Here is a 12,397-nt window from a genome sequence, read left to right as displayed (position 1 = left end):
CATTTCATATCGGATAGAAGAGACCCAGATTCCTTATTGTATACTTACGAAAGAAGTAGCTTCGCTGTGCCAGGGAATATTTGAGGCCTACAGCTCAGCTAACCTCAACAGGCCGCAGAGGGCAAACATGCCCCAATACTCAATGGCGGTCAGCAATACCGAAGTAAGGAAGATGTTACTAGACAGAGGGATTGCCCTTGAGGAAAAGCCCGAGATCGTGAAACCAAATGCACTAGCTGTTCTAGGGAGGCTAGGAGGCATGGCAACAATTACAGCTGGAGCTGCCATCTTACAGACTCCTGTTATAGCAGTGCCTTATTTCAATAAGGTACAGCTGGGATGACGCTACACTTGCACAGGATGAGAGAAAATAAGCCCGAAGAAGGCAGGGAGTTTCTGAGCATAATTAGATCCAGGTAGTTGTTTTTTAGTCTGTATGTACGTCATATGCTATCTGTTTACTGCTAAGCCATACTCAACTGCCGGAAGCGAATGCGCGTATCTGAGGCGAAAGGCCCACTATACGGCTATTAAGATAAGGAATAATCAAGATTTACCGTCTATGCACATGAAGCCACTGGACTCGCTGCATGGAAATTGCGTTTGGCGCGAAGTCCGAATTTCCGGGAATGGTGGAGACCGAATGCGAAAACCCCCCAACTTCCGCTGAGTCAGTAGTCTGATCCAATCGCGTTGTCAAGTTTGCCATGGCTTTATCACCGGGTCCGAGCCTGGGAGGCTTAATAAACGGAGATTCGGGAAGGCAGCTGAGTTTGGCGGCGGCGGCATGTAACACAACCCCGTTGACAGCTCAGGGGAATGGCATGATGTTTATATTTGAGATTTATAAGTAAACAATATCTCCTGAGTCTATCTTCGGCCATCAACTGCAAGTCCTATCCGGTTTTCCCATTTCACCCTCCCAAAACCTACTTGATACACAAACAGCAGTATATATTTATCATGACACTAATACCGCCTCGATCATCCAACCGAATCTCTTCGCGGTCTACACCATTATCCGTCAGGATGAAGACCTATATAATACCCGTCATCATGACGGCCTTGATGGTCCAGCTCCTGTTCCTAGCAAATATGTCTTACCTCTTCGGCTCCCTCTTCAAGTCCTCGACACGAATGCATAACCTCAAGATCCTCGCAATCGACTTCGATGGCAGCGATATCGGAAAGGCCATTTATGGTGCCTATGATACCCTCCAGTCAGACAAGTTCCCTTCGGTTGAGTTCGGTTCGTCTTCAGAGTATGATACCCCGGAGAAGGTTCGAGACGCCGTCTGTAATCATGGCTACTGGGGTGCTATTTATACTCATCCTGGTGCCTCTGATCGTCTTTTGTCCACCATCGAGGGCGATAACGCTACTGTTTATGACCCACAAGACGCAGTCACTACGATTTACAACGGCGCATACTACCCTTCCATCTTCTCCTCCCTCCAGGGCAACATGCAAAGCCTCGTTGGCGCTGCCGCAACCATGTACGGTCTCACGGCTCGCGACGCCCTCAAGGCCGTCAACATGACCAATCCTACCTCAGCGAGCACCTTCCTTCGGCCCTTCCAAGCCAATATCTGGAACATCATGCCAACCGAACAGGGCACAAGAGTTCTTCTGAATACCGTCTCCCTAGTGATGGGCATTCTCATGCATTTCTTTTTCCAGATGGGGTTGAATGGCATTACAACTTCTACCAAGGTCCTCCAGTCCTACTCAAAGCGAGATGTCTATGTCTTCCGCTTCATCACTGGCAAGATTTATACTCTCATCGGCGCTCTAGGCATGGCTGGCTATTTCTGGGCCTTCCGGGAGAATTGGAGCGTCGATGCTGCTCAGTTCTTTGAGACTTGGATGTGCCTATGGTTCTACATGGACATCAACTACCTTGTTATCGACACAGTGCTGGCGACTATAGTCCCTATGCAGTTCTTTGCCTTCTTCCTTCTTACCTGGATCATTCTTAATATCGGGTCAACCGTCTTCCCATTTGAGCTCACACCTGGGTTCTACCATTGGTCGTGGGCACTTCCAGCCCATAATGCCTGGCTTCTTCTCGTCGGTATCTGGTCTGGGTGCCGTGCCAACATTGGAGTCACTCTACCTATCTTGTTCTCTTGGTGGGTTGTCGGCCACGCTGGAAGTGCATGGTCAGTTCGCAAGAGGTGCTTGATGGCCGAGGCAGAGGCCAAGAGTCAGCTGCAAGATGCTCCCAACGAAAAGTTTGAACGATTCAGCACCGAGCAGACACGACAGGAAACATCACATGGACTGAGGCCGGCCCAGGATCTCGACCTGGAGGCCAACCTCTCCGCGCAGCGTCTGCGCAATGACGACGATAATCGGACAGTTACAAATGGCGGCGAGACGACACAGGAAGGCGATAACATCAAATAGTGCCGATGTAAATCGGTTTATCGGCATTTGGGTTCTTGAAGATACTTGCTTGCCATCATGCTTAGCGAACTGGATTTTGGATTTATGGATTGGCGTTTGACTAGAGGACCGAAATACATACTTGGGCTTTTGCCGATAGGCGTCATAGATGATTCGATAGACATTCCCTCAACACTCTATAGACATAGACTGAGAGCTATTAAAATACTACATCAGCATTTAATATTCAGGATGGCTATAATTTATACACACTGAAACTCGTCAACTGATTCGTCCAGTATTAATAGATGCATGATGCAACGCGATGGAGAGTGCAACACCTGATTTGAGAGCAGATGACGGGAATCTTTGAGAATTCTTCTGAGCTCTCTGCCGCTAATTTCTGGGTCAGCCTCTGGCGACAGCGGAGTCGGTTCATAGTGGACGCCATCAGCTCAGAGCTCGCTTCGTGAATGAGAAAGGTATGGCGATCAAGAGACTACCGAATGATAAGATACAATTCGATGCAGCGAAAGACCCCAACACGCCAGCGTAGGCTATGCGCATTAAAGAACAGGAGCTTAGGTAGCAAGTTCGACGAGAGCGTGGTGCAAATACTTGTAAGACCCTTGGACAGTTGGGAGCCCACTGAAGTGGGAAAGATTTAGGCCTTGTAACGGTGATGTTTAGTTGAGCTTAGGGCCATCTTGGGGGCCTCTCTAGTGACCTGGTGGGGTTGACCTCGGATCAAAGCAACCTACCTAGGTTTCATGCGTTTTGAAAATTCGGGCGAGCCTGATGAGAAATTCCATGTGAAACGCTTTATTTGAAGTAAATGAAATAGATAGCCAATTATTCCGTGCCCTTTCTATTCGTAGAAAATAAATATGCGAAACTTTCCAAAACTAGATCAAAACGTTAGGGTTTTTGACAAACTCCTCAATGACACGCGCCAGCTCCTCCACCCTTGCCTCCCAGAAATCCCGACGCTCCTCGTCAGCCTCAATACCAATCTGAGTTCTACCGTTCTCAACAAATGATACAATACGAGGAGGTGTAGCAGGTTCGGGGTGAGGAATAGAGTAATCCACGCGACACTTTGTTCCAGCTAAAGGAATCGAGTCGAAGAACTCCTTGTTGAGATGGTTGGTAAAAGAGCCGTAGAAGGGAGTCTCTGCAGGCCAGTCTGTACACTCCTTGAGCACTTCCTGGAAGCTGAGCGTAGCGTGTTGGCTGCCCTCGACGGATTGACTGCGCACGTAGTCCAGGAGCTGTGAAGCTGTCCAGTTTTGCTCAAACTTGACGCGGACGGGCTGGTACTGGTAGCAAGGACCCATGATGGTGTCAATACCAGCGACATCAACGTCGCGACCGGAGACAATACCACCGAATGTGACATCAGAGACATTGAGGTGCTGCGACAGTACCTTGGCCCAGCCAGCAGTGAGAAGCATCGCGTGTGTTGTGTCTGGTGAGGCTCCAGAGATGTCAACATCCTTGGTCATGAATGTAGTCTTCTGCTGGGGCTCCGCAGCAGGAGCAATCTCAGTGTATTCTGATCCCTCAAGAGTCTTGCGCCAGAATTCTACGTTCTGAGACTTAGCGGTTGAGAGGTGCTGGATGTAGGTCTCGAAAGGCTCCGACACAGGGATCTCCAGGCCCCGGTAGCGAAGCTCAAGCTGGCGCAGAAGTTCTGGCAGGGAGACACCGTCGTATTGCGCGTGCGAAATACGGATCATGAAAGCGTTCTCAGTCTCACCTCGAAGAACGAAAAGGCGAATGAAAGAAGTTCCGAAAGCGAGATCAGTGCTGTTGTTGGCGTCCGACTCTGCGATCTGCTTGGCTGCATCGTCAATTGAGCCCTCGACGCTCTGCTCCGTGACCGGCACCTCCATTTCGCTGAGGACAACTTGGAGGCTTTGTCCCTCATGTTGAACAAACACAGTTCGAAGAATAGCGTGCTGCGACACGAGGTACTGGAAGCTGTTGACGAGACGGGCCGTGTCAATTGACTGGTCCAGGTAGAGCATGTTGTATTGAAGCGAGCTTCGCGGGGCAGATATTGTTTGCTTTACATCGCCGCTCTGGGGTCCAGTGGCGGGGAGGACGTCCTGGATCTTCCAGGTCGGGTCGGCCAATTGAGGCTGGATGGCCTGGGCGAGGAAGCCATCAACATCCTTGATACTCAATAGCGAGAAGGGGGTGTATTTCTTTGTGCTCTCGCTGGCCTCGGGTGAGATTTCGACCAACGAGTTGGCCATGCCCCGAAGCTGCATGTTCTGGAAAATGCTTGCGACAGACAAACGGTAACCATCCTGTCGCAGAGCAGAGACCATACGCATGGCGACGATGGAATCACCACCAAGACGGAAGAAGTTATCATCGAGAGACAACTTCTCCTCCTCAATTCCAAGGAACTTGGACCATGAAGCGCGAAGCACGCGCTCCTTTTTGGTCAAGACTGTGGTGTCGGCGATTGTCTTCTTGAGAGATGCGAAGGACTTGCGCAGTTCGACGATCAGTGATAGAGAAGTCTCCGAAGCAAGGGTCTCACTGGAGTTGATGTCTACACTACTGGTGAGGGGAATGCAGATTGAAGGAATGGCATAAGGTGGAAGAGTCTCGACCATTGCTTTGTTGAGGCCGATAATTGCTGCAGCGAGTTCAACGGAGACTTCTTCCGCCAAAGGAAGCGATGCATCTCTAGCATCGACGCCGACCTTGAGCAATTGAGCATCCCTCGCAGGTGTATCTTTGACAAATGCTACAACCACGGGAGTCTGGCTGCTTGATCCCTTGGGAACAACAAGTCGGCTCACAGCTTCAGCGGTAGCAGGAAGCAGGCGCTTGAGCTCAAGGTTGGTAGCATTGAGATCCACGACGCGACCGTCAACACTAGCCATGTCATCCTTTCGACCGACGAACACCAAGCTCAGATCATCAGTGTATTTAACGAGATCTCCAGTACGGAAAAGCTTGCTTTGTCGGCCGGGGTAGCCTAGCGCACCCTCCTTCAACCACTCAGGAGCATCAACGACATCAGCATCGTCGCGCACAGAAGCAGTCTCAAGCAGGAGCTCTCCGGTGCTTCCAAGCGGCATAAGGAGCTTCTCGTTACCAGGCTGAACGATCCAAGGAACATATTGGACCGTGGGGTATTTGTCGCCGCTTGACAGGAATCGCGAGATGTCCTTGGGAGAGACAGGTGCCTGCTTGTTGGCTTCCCAGATCTCTCCTAACTCTTCTTCGCCGAGGCATGTGATGTCACTCAATGAGCGCGATACGTCGCCACGAAGCTGGTTGATAGCAACCTCGAATTGCGACAGTACGCGTTGAACTTGAACGGGGCTGAGAAGCTCCGAGTCAAAGCTTGCCAACAGGCGGAAGCCAGTTTTCTGAAGGGACACAGCCAACATAAGCGGGTACGAGTTGAAGTGCAGAGCCTCAAGAGCAGCATCTCCACCACGGAATGAGGGCAATTCGTCGGTTTCTGTCTCAGAAGGATCGGGGTCCTGGGGCTGAACGACAAGGCCCATAGTGACTTCGCAAGCAATTTGAGCATCTTCGCTCAGCCGGCGGATATGCTGGATACCAAGATGCTCATGCGCTGAGCGAGCGACACTCTGTTCCTGGACTGCGCGAAGGAACTCTTGCACTGTAGTTGTGCGGTCGAGACGAATGCGAACCGGGACAGTCGCGAGAATGGGACCCTCGATGAGCTCAGCACCAGGAAGAGGAATGGTGCGACCCATGAACGTCTCTCCGAAAACAACATCGTCGCTCATGGAGTATTGCGACGCTAACAGAGCCCACGCAGCTCGAATAACGGTAGCGATAGTGATGTCAGACTTGGCAGTCTTGTCAAGCTTAATGAAGCGCTCAGTCAGAGAGGTAGGATCGGGGATGTAAGAGCGCGATGGCAGGGTTGGGAATTGAGGTCCTGTGGCGCCAGCGAGTTGAGTCTTCCAGTAGTCCTTGGACGACTCGCGTGAGTCTTCGGCGAGGTAGCGAATGAAGTGCTTGAATTGAGCAGGGCGCGATACTTCTTCACCCTTGTACGCAGCGCGGGCATGCTCAACGATGAGATCTGTAGACCATCCATCGTAAATGGCGTGGTGGGCCGTCCAAACGAAGTATCGCTTGTCAAGGGCCTTGTCGGTGACGATGGCGAAGCGAGAAAGCGGTGCGCCAGGCGACATTGGCTCTTTCTTGTCTTCTTCAAGGAACTCCTCTAGCGAAGACTCAACCTCCCTCCATTGAAGCGATTCGTTGACGACAACTTGCATGAAGCCATGCTGCTTGAACTCAACAATGCGGGTGCGAAGGATGGGGCTCTCCTTGTACACAACATCCCAAGCGGACTTGAGCTTGTCAACAGAACTCGAGGCGGGGATATCGGCGATTCGTTGCGCGACATAGTTCTCCTTCGATCGCGTGTAGAATGCCATATGAATCTCCTGCATAGGCGCACAAGGGTAAATGTCCTCGATCGCGCTGACGTCGCATCCCGATTGCTCAGCAGCCTCAGCGCGCAGGGCATCGCGGTCCATGTTATCCTTCAGTAGAGAGAACTCAGGAATCTGCATATCGACGCCCTTGCTCTTATCTCCCTTCTGCATCGACCTTGCCATGTCGGCGAGAACAGGGTAATTGAAGATATCAGCGACGGAAAGCGTGTATCCCCAGTCTCGAATGACTGGCACGAGCTTCATCGCAAGAACGGAGTCTCCGCCAGATGTGAAGAAGTTGTGGGTAGTGCTGACTTGCGTCGCCTCGAGTCCAAGCAGGCGACACCACGAGTCGCGCAGGAAGAGCTCAGCCTCAGACTCTGGCTCACGGATCTCGGAGGACTCATTTGCAGCTGCTGAGGCCTGAAGGTTTGCAGAGATCTCAGCACCAAGGGCTCGAAGTGACTTTCGGTCAGTCTTCCCAGAGACAAGGTAGGGAATCTTGGAGAGGGTAATATACGTCGCAGGTACCATGTATACTGGAACTACCTTCGAGAGTCTCTCATTGAGCGTCTCGAGTGAGTCGCGCAGACGAGGTGGGAAGTCAATTTGCCGAGCATCACCATCGTCCTTGGCTTCACGATCAGCGATGAACGCTACCAGCATAGACTCCTTATTCTGGTTTCGCGGTGCGATGATCTCAGCGACGACTTCAGCGCCCGCGGGGAGAAGGTTCTTGATGTGGTGCTCAATCTCTCCTAGCTCTACACGCTGGCCACGAAGCTTGATCTGAGTGTCCTTGCGACCGACGAAGACGAAGCCTTTCTCGCCGTCTGGATCATATCGAACCAAGTCGCCTGTCTTGTACAGACGCCCATGGCGCCCGGGAATTCCACCAGCGCCAGCGAGGAGGAAGTCGGGGTCATGGATGAAGGCCGCGTTTGTCTTCTCCGCATCACCAAGGTATCCTTGACCAACAATTGGGCCCTCGACGAGCAGCTCGCCGACAGCACCCACAGGAACAAGCTTGTTGTGATCGTCGGGATCAACGAGCCAGATGCAAGCACCTGTGCCTGGACCAATACTGACGTACGGCTTGCCCGCTGCGCTGGGATTGACAGTACATCCAATCGTGCACTCAGCAGGACCATAGCCAACAACAATTCGAGTATGTTGGCCCCAGATCGCAATATCTCCAGCCGAACAAGATTCGCCGCCGATACCAAGACTGTTCAGCGATGGGATAATGTCAGGGTCTAAGATGCGCGCGACTGAGGGTGTGATGTTTACCATGTTCACCTTCAAACGGCGGATTGCACCGCTGAGATCATTCACTCGGTCCTGATCAGTGGGAATGCAAAGACATCCACCACGAATGAGCGTGCAAAGAATACTATCGACACTGACATCGAAAGCATATGATGTAAAGTCGAGCGATCGTGAGGTACTCGAATACCCAATTCCCGTGCTTCGCGCAAGAGCGCTAGCAGTATATGTTTCGTGCGAGAGCATAACTCCCTTTGGCGTTCCTGTACTTCCGGAAGTAAAGATGATATAAAGGAGAGAATCGGGCGGTACGTCGGGGAGTTTTCGGAGAGGATCTTGGATCGTCTTGGCCAAAGAGTCGAGAGTCGCAGTGTCGACAATGACATGCTTCGCGTCGGGCGCGATTTCGGGGCCGTATTTCGCTTGGTCCCTCGAAGTGAGAATGTGTGTCGCGTTGACTTGTTGAGCCATAACTTGTCGTCGCTGCATGGGTTGACTGGGATCGTGGAGAGAGAAAGCTGCACCGGCTTTGATGATACCCATGACCGCGACGGTCGTCCATCTCGACTTCTCAAAGCATAGCGGTACAATATCGCCGACTTTGACTCCAAGATCAATGAGATGTTGCGCAAGCAGTGTCGATAGTCTGTCAACATCTGCGTATGTGAAGTCGCCGTCCCATGAGCAAATGGCTGGCGCATCGGGGCGCCACCTCACTTGCTCAGCGATCAAGGTGTGAATGCACATGGGCACTGGCGGAGGAAGGTCTTTGTTCCAGTTCCATATCACAGACTTGTCGAGCTCGCCTAGTGGTAGGACAGAGCCTATTTTTGCGGTCGAATCAGTGAGTGTTGTGTTGAGAACTTCTACGAGGGCTTGGGCAAAGTGGTTGGCAAGGAACTCTGCGCCGAGAGGCTCGCGCCATGTCGGTCGGAGCCATAGAACGTCTTCTTCTAGTGTCGCTTCAATCTGAACGTTTCCCTGTGTCGCGCAACCCGTTAATTAGTGTAGATGAGAGGTGAGGCTCATGCGCTTACCCAGTTCACTGACAACTCGCCGTCTTCGGTGACGTTAGTGACGACCTCGCCTGTCGCAGCCTCATCATTGAAGAAGAATTTGTATCCTTTCGTCTCAAAAGGCTGTTCTGACTGTAATTCTTGCTGTAGGTAGCTTCGGAACACCTGCAGCTCTGATGCGATAGAGTCGCCGCCATCCCATTGCAGCTTCGATGTGTTGAGGGTGAATGTGCGACACGTTGAAGAGCCAATTTCGCTCAAACCCCACGAGAACTCAACATGGTTCCCGTGGCTATGACGATACAGAAGAAGCGTCCATGCTAATAGTAGAATCTCAATGTCATAGCTATCTTGGTCTTGTTGTTTGCGAAGAACAGGTACGTCATACCGCACACCCTTCGCCCGCGGCTGCGCCGACGACTGAACATCTCCCATGACGGATAGGCTGTTTTGTGTGTATCTGTTTTAATGTTGTATTTGGTGGGCTGGAAGAAGATCCCACTGGAGACGATGGGAATACAGACAGGTGCAGTTTGCAACGACGAGAAACTCTACATGAACGCCTCCACTATTTTATTGCAGAATTGCCAGCCCAAACTGCAGGAACACCATTACGTATTGAACAGAGGTTTTCATCCGTCTTGAGCATATCGTATACCAGCTGTGTGGGGGGTAGACGGGGACCTTTGAAGCTTCACTCACTCAGGGTCCCGAGCTTCCCATCATGGGCGACTTCGGAGGGTGTCCGTCTTGGGGAGTCGTCTGCTCATCGGTCGTCCATTGCTGATCTCGGCACGCTAATCCGTACGTGAATCGACGTGAAGAGGATGAGAGGCCCCACGCTTGATGGACCCCTTGGATACATCCTAGCTTCCCGTGTGAGAAGTTACGGAACTAGCGCGGGCAAAGAAGCAAGAAGAAGGGAGCGGGAGGATGGTGGCTTCGGTGAGAGGTTGCTCTGCCAAGGCGGTTGTGAATGAGGCTGCTTCTTCAAACAGGGGAAACACACGTTCGCATGAACTCATGCAGCAGAGTGCAATGTAGTAGCCAGAGCTCTGGTAAAGGATTCATCCGCGTGGTATCGCATGTAGCAAATGGTTCGATGAACGTGAACAAGACTGGCCCTGGCTGAAGTGGTCGAGTTGCAGGCCTCTCCACCGCGCCATGTAACAGCGTTGCAACCCAAGAGAAAACAGGGTTTCTCTTCGTCCCGTTACTATACGGAGAGTAGTAATAATCGACATGTCGGCGGGGACGTAGTGGATGAAGTGATGACCCCCATGAAGCCGAGGCGACATTTTTTCTTTTCGTGTGGTGGGGTGATTGATAAGTTCATTATCTGATCAGATTGACAAGGATCAGTGAATTCTCCACACGAGCTTGCTTGCCATGGCGTCACACCACAAGCCACTGAACAATTTGGACCCGTTAGCCTGTCTGTAAGGTACTTCTCAATGTCTGAAACCGCCGTGGCTAGCTCTAATGTGAATCAAGTATGTCGGGCTCTATACTAAACAAGAAAAAATACAGAGGGAAAATGCCTCATAAATGCACTGTCATGCATCATAGCTTGCTATCCACCCATCTCGGAGCCCTCTTCTCCACAAAAGCCTGCACGCCTTCGTGGAAATTGTGCCCATCAGCCATGATCTTGTCCCATGTCTGACGGTGCACCCGGACTGCATTCTCAGCACTCCCATGCTCCCAGCCCGCAAGGATACCCGCGCGAGACACAATAACACTGTCAGGGCTATTCTTGATGATGAGCGCAGCGTACTCCAGCGCCTTCTGCACTACTGGCCGCTCCAGCACATCGCTGTCCGCTGGGGCGTCCTCAGTAATGGCGTTGAGAAAGCCGAATTCGCGGGCCTCTGCAGCGCTGATGCTCCGCCCTGTGAGGGCCATTTCAGTGGCGCGCGGGCGGCCAATTGTCCTCGCTAGTCTTGGTAGAGAGCCTGCATTAGCAACGACACCAATCTTAGCCTCAGGGAGAGCAAACGTAGCGCTCTTCGCAGCGACAATGAGGTCCAGATTGGCGATGATCTCGAAACCGCCTCCCATCGCCAGGCCATTTACAGCGGCGATGATGGGCTTCTTTCCGCTCCTACGCGAAAGGCCGCCGAATCCCGTCGTGGGCGGGTCCATGGGTCTCTTCTCGGGAATTCCGTCTCTTTTGCGCTGATTGATCTGGTTCCATTCCTTGAGGTCCATGCCAGCGCAGAATGCACGCCCAGCGCCAGTGACGATGGCGCATCGCAGTGAGGGCTCCTCGTCGTACCACTCCCAGAGAGCTTCGAGCTCATACTCTGCGTCGCTGGTCATTGCATTGAGGGCTTTGGGTCGGTTGAAGACCACGAGCATAACGTGTTGTGCTGGGAATGACACGAGGCCATAGCTTTGGGCTGGTGGTTGGCGATTGAACGTGTGTTGCGCCATGGTGATCGATTTGCTGAGGGACTGAGGATGGTGTGTGCTTCGGTGAGTATGTGCTCAATTATGTGCTGCCCTCGGTGATAAAACCAGGTCGGCAGGGTTTATCTGATAAGCCGAGGATGCTCAATGGCCAGCACCTCTTGATGATTCTGTTCCGATCAGATAAAAAGACGGTGCAATGTGACCCAAGCCGGCGTTAGAGTTCCAGAAGGGTTCAGTTGAAAAGACCCCTGTCCCTCGATCTCCGGCACGCCCACGCCCCCCTCCAGCGCATGGCATGGCACCCGGTCGCTTTGGCGTCGAGCTACGGAATGAACCGTTTGAGAATCTAATCAATCACATCTGATAATCCAGGGCGAAGATGCATCACATGCTGCATTCTAGGGATCTCTTTTTCAGGATCGTGCATGATGCTAGGGTAGCACCGAGATCGGACGGGACGCTTGAGCAGAATTTTCATGGGAGCTATGACAGTTCCGAAGAGCTTGGGGATGATCACTGCCTGCTTTGACGTGAAGGAAGCTGGGCTGACTGAAGAATTCCAGCAAAGCATTGAGTGTGTCTCCAAAGACTCATAACAAAATACTTGCAATGGCTGAACAACACCATGTAAATGTGAATCTCACTGCCTTGGCGACGGTTTGTGTTTTTCCTTTTTCTACTCACGCCAAATTGTGGCTCTCTTGGCTAACAAGCATGTCCCGGTGCTATCGGTAGTTGAGCAAGCCACTGTTTCCCCCCGAACCGAGACCGCGTCTTTCTCGCCTTGACAAGAATGACATCGACTTCACCCACGATTCAATGTCCCCGTGATTGGGCATGAACAATGAGCGATATATGCATCGA

The 12,397-nt window shown here is 52.0% G+C and overlaps 3 protein-coding genes across 3 annotated transcripts; 1 reads left to right on the top strand and 2 right to left on the bottom strand.

Moving 5' to 3' along the window:
• Nucleotides 1-1,056: 1,056 nt before the first annotated feature.
• FPRO_14264 (uncharacterized protein) lies at nucleotides 1,057-2,409 on the top strand (the record flags this gene model as incomplete). The annotated part of the gene is made up of 1 exon (XM_031219269.1): nucleotides 1,057-2,409. One exon carries the CDS (start codon nucleotides 1,057-1,059, stop codon nucleotides 2,407-2,409), a length of 1,353 nt encoding a protein of 450 aa, XP_031085045.1.
• An 884-nt stretch (nucleotides 2,410-3,293) lies between these two features.
• FPRO_14263 (uncharacterized protein) lies at nucleotides 3,294-9,553 on the bottom strand (the record flags this gene model as incomplete). Its single annotated transcript, XM_031219268.1, has 2 exons — nucleotides 3,294-9,083; nucleotides 9,140-9,553. The coding sequence occupies 2 exons, from the start codon at nucleotides 9,551-9,553 to the stop codon at nucleotides 3,294-3,296; spliced, it is 6,204 nt and encodes a 2,067-aa protein (XP_031085044.1).
• Nucleotides 9,554-10,681: 1,128 nt separating this feature from the next.
• FPRO_14262 (uncharacterized protein) lies at nucleotides 10,682-11,554 on the bottom strand (the record flags this gene model as incomplete). The annotated part of the gene is made up of 1 exon (XM_031219267.1): nucleotides 10,682-11,554. The coding sequence occupies one exon, from the start codon at nucleotides 11,552-11,554 to the stop codon at nucleotides 10,682-10,684; it is 873 nt and encodes a 290-aa protein (XP_031085043.1).
• Nucleotides 11,555-12,397: the final 843 nt, after the last annotated feature.

The sequence above is a fragment of the Fusarium proliferatum genome (genome assembly GCF_900067095.1).
Source record: "Fusarium proliferatum ET1 genome assembly, contig: FPRO_scaffold008, whole genome shotgun sequence".
Lineage (NCBI taxonomy): Eukaryota > Fungi > Ascomycota > Sordariomycetes > Hypocreales > Nectriaceae > Fusarium > Fusarium proliferatum.
Note: the sequence above shows the minus strand (reverse complement) of the source record. Positions and strands in the feature narration are given on the sequence as shown.